The sequence below is a fragment of the Arachis hypogaea genome, chromosome 16 (assembly GCF_003086295.3).
Source record: "Arachis hypogaea cultivar Tifrunner chromosome 16, arahy.Tifrunner.gnm2.J5K5, whole genome shotgun sequence".
Taxonomy (NCBI): Eukaryota; Viridiplantae; Streptophyta; class Magnoliopsida; order Fabales; family Fabaceae; genus Arachis; species Arachis hypogaea.
The window spans coordinates 111,445,383-111,451,359 of record NC_092051.1 but is presented as its reverse complement, the minus strand read 5'-3'; the positions used below and the strand labels follow the sequence as shown (position 1 = coordinate 111,451,359).

The 5,977-nt window shown below is 39.3% G+C and overlaps 1 protein-coding gene across 1 annotated transcript; it reads left to right on the top strand.

The window, feature by feature from the left end:
* On the top strand, positions 1 to 2,226 carry LOC112757354 (uncharacterized). Its single transcript, XM_025805944.1, has 5 exons — positions 1 to 890; positions 1,023 to 1,422; positions 1,519 to 1,771; positions 1,883 to 1,939; positions 2,207 to 2,226. Exons 1-5 carry the CDS (start codon positions 1 to 3, stop codon positions 2,224 to 2,226), a joined length of 1,620 nt encoding a protein of 539 aa, XP_025661729.1.
* The last annotated feature ends 3,751 nt before the right edge of the window (positions 2,227 to 5,977 follow it).

The window sequence follows — 5,977 nt, the reverse complement described above, 5'->3', positions numbered from 1 at the left end:
ATGGTTGGGAGATATGGAATTGGCTACAAACCCCCTTCTTACCATGAGTTAAGAGAAACCCAATTAAAGAAAGCAGTGAACAATGTTGATGAAATGCTTACTGAATTTAAAGCAGAGTGGAAGAGAACTGGTTGTTCAATCATGTCGGATGGATGGACTGATAAAAAAAGGCGTAGTATTTGTAATTTCTTGGTGAACAGCCCTAAAAGAACAGTTTTTCTTTATTCATTGGACACTTCTGACATCTCGAAAACAACGAATAAAGTTGTCAAAATGCTAGAAGATGCCGTAGAATTTGTTGGTGAAGAGAATGTAGTCCAAATTGTTACAGATAATGCTGCTAATTATAAGGCTGCTGGAAAAAGAATGATGGAGACTAGAAAAAGTTTGTATTGGACACCATGTGCTGCACACTGCATAGATTTGATATTGGAGGATTTTGAAAAGAAGCTAAAGGTGCATGAAACAACCATAAAAAAGGGAAGAAAAATCACCACTTTTATCTACTCTCGGAGTATGCTCATTAGCATGTTGAGGAATTTTACAAAGGGAAAAGACTTGGTTCGGCCAGGTGCCACAAGATTCGCCACTGCCTATTTGACTCTCACTTGTCTTCATGATAATAATGGACCATTGATGACTATGTTTACTTCTGCTGATTGGAAGACAACTAAGGTTGCATCAACGCCTGAAGGAATAAGAGTCCAAAACATGGCCTTGGATAGTAGGCTATGGAAGAATATTGTCATATGCCTCAAGACTGCTGCTCCTCTCATTATAGTCCTTCGCTTGGTTGATTCGGATGAAAAACCAGCCATGGGTTTCATCTTTGAAGGCATGAGAAACGCCAAAGAAACAATCAAGACTAACTTCGGTTGTGTTAAAAAGAGGTAATCTTGAGTCTTGACTAATTGAAAGATTTAATATTTGATTATCAATGTATCATGTTACCATGTTTTCTTCTTATATTCAGTTATTTATTTAATTTTCTTATTTTTATTCATTTGCATTGTTATTGTTAGTTACGAACCTATATGGGAAATTATTGATGGAAGGTGGGAAAGTCAATTGCATAGACCATTGCATGCAGCTGCGTATTATCTTAATCCTCATTATCACTATGAACCAAATTTCATGGTTGATGATGCTGACATTAAGATTGGTCTATATAGTTGTTTGAAAAAACTGGTTCCTAACCAGGAAGAAAGGAAAAAGGTTGGTCTACAGCTTCCTGACTTTCATTATGCTAGAGGCCTCTTTGGTAATGAAACTGCAAAGAGTAGTAGGAAGACCATGCTACCTGCTGAGTGGTGGGACTTCTATGGAGATAGTTGTCCAGAACTAAAGAAGTTTGATATCCAAGTGCTAAGCTTAACTTGTAGTTCATCTGGTTGTGAGCGTAATTGGAGTGCATTTAAAATGGTAATTCCTTATTCCTTACTTCCTTAGAACTATTCATTATTTATTTTAATTTTAATTTTTGTATTTTTATTAACTATTGGCACTATATGTTTGTAGGTTCATACAAAGAGAAAAAATCGGTTGCATCAAAAGAAAATGAATGATTTAGTGTATGTGATGTATAATTTGAAATTAAAGGGCAAGCAAATTAGAAAAAGTCCAGAACTTGAATTTGATGCAGTGCATTCTGATGATGAGTGGATAACTGAGGATGTTAATGAAAATATTGCTGAAAGTGTTGAGCATTCTCACTTGCCAACGAATGACAATACTAATGATGATCCAAATAGTAATGAATTTGCTATTCCAGGTATGAATAGTAATGAATTCAACATGGGTGAGGGAGGTGAGAATGAGTTTATTGGGGATCCACAACAAAATTTAATAGAGGAAGAAGATGAACATGTGAATGATGATGAAGATTTTGTTGGCCGTGTTGAACCTGAGGCTGAAAGAAATGATGTTTCTGATGATGATGGTGAAGATGATGATGTTGATGCCATGGAAGATGAAGATATTGGAGGATTTGAGTTTTAGAGTTTATTAGAAATTTAATTGTTGCTTTGTTGTTTTCTTTTGTGTTTTGGTTATGTCTTATGAACCTTTGATTGTGTAATTGTGTGTTTTATGTTGAATTAGATAAATACTTGTGAAGGATTTAAATGTGTGATCCAAAGTACTTGTTGTAACTTGTAATTTTAGTATTAGGTTAATTTATTATGTGTTTTGATGTTGAAATTGTTAGGTTTGAATGTCTATATCTGAGTAAATATATATATTATACATGATATATATATATTTTTTTTAAAAATGTATAACAGGTAAACTCGTACGAGTCTACGAGTCGAGTCTACGAGTCGAGTCTACGAGTCGAGTCTAGGTCAGCTCCACGAGTTTACCTAGACTCGCGAGTTTGACAACCTTGCCCTCATCTAAAGATAGACTCTCCGAAATTGAGACTATGCTTGAGGGCATATGCAAAGAGATTCAAGATAATAAGGTATTCAAAGAGGAGGTGCGAGCTAGCATTAAGAACCAGGGAGACACCATCAAGAGGCTGGAATTTCAAGTGGGATACTTATCTGAAAAGATTTCCAAACCTACTGATAGCTTCCCAAGTGACACAGAGAAAAATCTGAGAGGTGAAGCAAAGAAAGTCAGATGGAAAGATTGCAAGATGGTTACTACAAGTAATAAGGAGACTGAGGAAAAGCAAAACAAGCCACTAGAACAACTTGGAGAGACATTAGCAGAGAAACAGAAAAAAGATCGCCAAGAACCCAAAACTTTACAAAAGGAGCTGACACAGAAGGAGCTGCTGAAACTCTATGCACCTTTTCCCCAATTACTCAATGGTGCTGTAGAGAAGAGAATATACTCAAGGTTTCTTGACCTGTTTGCATCCCTCCATGTAAACATACCATTCATCAAGGCCCTCTAACAAATGCCCTCATACATCAAGTATATAAAGGAGCTGCTGACCAGGAAAAGCTCACTCAAGGGAGGACAAACAATAGTGATGAACAAGGAATGCAGTGCTCTCATTCAACCAGAGTTGCCTATAAAAAGGAAGGACCCAGGGAGTTTTCACATTCCCTGTGCAATAGGAGAAACACTGTTTGATAGAGCACTCTGCGATTTGGGAGCAAGCATCAACTTAATGCCTTTATCCCTTATAAAGAGGCTGCAGATCAATGAGATAATGCCCACAGATGTAGTCATCAGGCTGGCTGACAAAACTCAAAAACAAGCAATAGGAGTGGTGGAAAACGTGTTAATAAAGGTTGGGAAATACTTTCTTCCCATCAGACTTTGTCATCTTAGACATGGAAGAGAGTCACACTCACCCAATCATATTGGGAAGACCATTCCTAGCTATAGCCAGAGCACTCATAGATGTGGAGCGAGGAAAGCTAATTTTGAGGATCCATGATGAATAGCTCAGCTTCAATGTCTTCAAACTCTCACAAGAAATAGATCAAGAGAACAAAGAACCAAGCAAAGATCATAATGAGATACCGAGGGAAGAAGCAAGCACTAAAGCACAAACAACACCTCTGGGAAACCCCTTAGTTGATGAACAAGGAACTCAGCAACTGTCACAGCTTAAGAAAAATCAGGAGGAACCTAAACCACCAGAGTCATGTGAGACCAACAACAAAATTTTCTTAGAAGAGGAGGTCATAAAGAGCAAGGCATCATCAAAAGGGACAAAGAAGAAGGCACTAAGGAGGTGGAGGAACAAGAAGATCCCTACAGAGGACTTTTCTCCGAGGGATAAAGTGATCTCAGCCTACTTCCCAGATATTCCACCTCATCTCCCCACTATCCCATCTCAGTTACCTAAGGTCTTCACCATTAACAGAGTTCCTTCCTTAGAACATGTGGAGATCCTTGATGAAGCCAATGGATATAGGTCTACTGCAAGAGGGGAAGATCTGAAGCATTACCAACCACCCTGATAAAGGCAAAACGTCATGCTAGTGACGCTAAAGAAGCGCTTTATGGGAGGCAACCCATGTTTTATATGCTTTTAGATTAGTTAATAATGCAAGGTTCATGAATTTCAAATCAACTTGATATGCATTTGTATGAGTCATTATGTGCAACATATAGTGAAGAACAAGTTTGGTGTTCAAGGCACACTAAGAGAACATCAATGTAACCCACATCATGTCACTCTTAGAGGCCTTGAACAATTCTTTTACATCACACGGCACCAAACTAAGTTTGGTGTTACAAATGTTGTACACATGGATGTTGAGCTAGTCAGTTGGTTTGCACTAATGAATGGCACTTAGTTAGTTAAAACAAAAACTTTAAAAAGTAGTTATTCTTTAAATTTTGCCGTCACTTCCTACAAGTGTGTTTTTAATCATTTTTTTTAATTTGTAGGATCATTGATGGGGCATTGAAGGGTTTGGATAACACAAAAGGAAGAATATTTTGCACGTGTCTCAAGGGGGAATGCATTGGGAATGGTTGCCATGCAACATTGGAAGAAGAACAAACTTGGAAACTGAACCAACCCCATCATAAAGTTGGCAATCCTTGTGCTTATTCCACACAAAACCCCAACCGTCCATCAAACAACTACCACGGCAATCCACACCTTTCATTGCCTCCTCACTTCCCTATATAAGTGAGTCCTACTCCGTACCTCCCCTTCACACCCAAAGTGCCATTTCTCACACTTCACACCTTCTGCATCCAAATTCCTTCATTGCACCGAATCCTAATCAACCGAAGCCCATTCTCCACACCCTTTCTTTTCAAAAGTCACTCATGGCATCATCAAGCTCTAAAAGAAGAAAGGGAAAGGAGCCTATGGAGCAACGTCCTTTTGATGAAAAGAAGTTTAGAACTTATTATCATGCATTACAGTACGGATGGATGGTTGATAAAGAGATCGTCTACGAGCTGGGCTTTCAAGTCAGAAAGACTGAGTGTCCCGAAATCACAAAGAAGGTGGAAAAGAGAAGATGGGAGCTCCTCACTGATCCGGTCACTAGAGTAAACGCAAATCTTGTAAGAGAATTTTATGCAAATGTTGTTCAGTATGATAAGGCAGATGAGTCTTATACAAGTTTCGTAAGAGGAAAGACCGTGGATTTCAGTCCCATGAGTGTCATGAGAGCTTTAAAGTTGCGGTCTATACCATTTGAGGAGGATAGCTATCATTCAAAAATTGATAACAACCCCAATTATGACCAGATTGTGCAAGATATATGTGTACCAGGTGCTGACTGGATGTGAGATTCCGAACGGAAACCCAGGTTCATTAAGAGAGGGGACCTCATTCCTGAAGCAAAGGGGTGGTTCGAAATTGTAAGGAGATCCATCCTCCCCGCAGGGAACAACTCAGAGGTGAATCTCAAAAGAGCCACAATGGTACACTGCATACTCAAAGGATGAGAGATCAAGGTTCATGAACTCATAGCCCAAGGCATTAGGAAGAGGGCCGAGAATAGCGATTCTAGAGGAAAGTTAGGCTACCCCAGCACTATTTTCAGACTCTGTGACAAGGCTGGGGTGGTGTTTAAAGATGAAGACCCCGAGTGGATCAAAGAGGGCATTCCTATTACAGTCCAAAGGATGAATGTTGTTGCATCCCCCTTACCTCAACAAAAGCCAAGGAAGAGGCCAGCCCATCAAGTAGTAGAAGGACAAGACCTAGAAGAGCAAGCCCCAGCCACCTTGAACATGCACCAATTACAAGAAGCCATTGATGGCTTATCTAGGCAATATTGGGCAAATCAAGAGGCACAGAAGGAGCTCCAGCTACAAATGATGAACCGCCAAGAAGAATCATTTGCTAGATGGACAAATCAACAAGGGGAGTGGGAGAAGCAAAGGATGGAGCGGCAATTGGAACAAGGAAAACAATGGGGTGAATCTTTCCACAGGATAGAACAAAGGCAAATTGAACAACAAGAATCTCTCCAGAAGCTAGTCAACATCCAAGCACATCAAGGTGCACACATACATGAGATGCATCGAAAACAAATAGAACAAG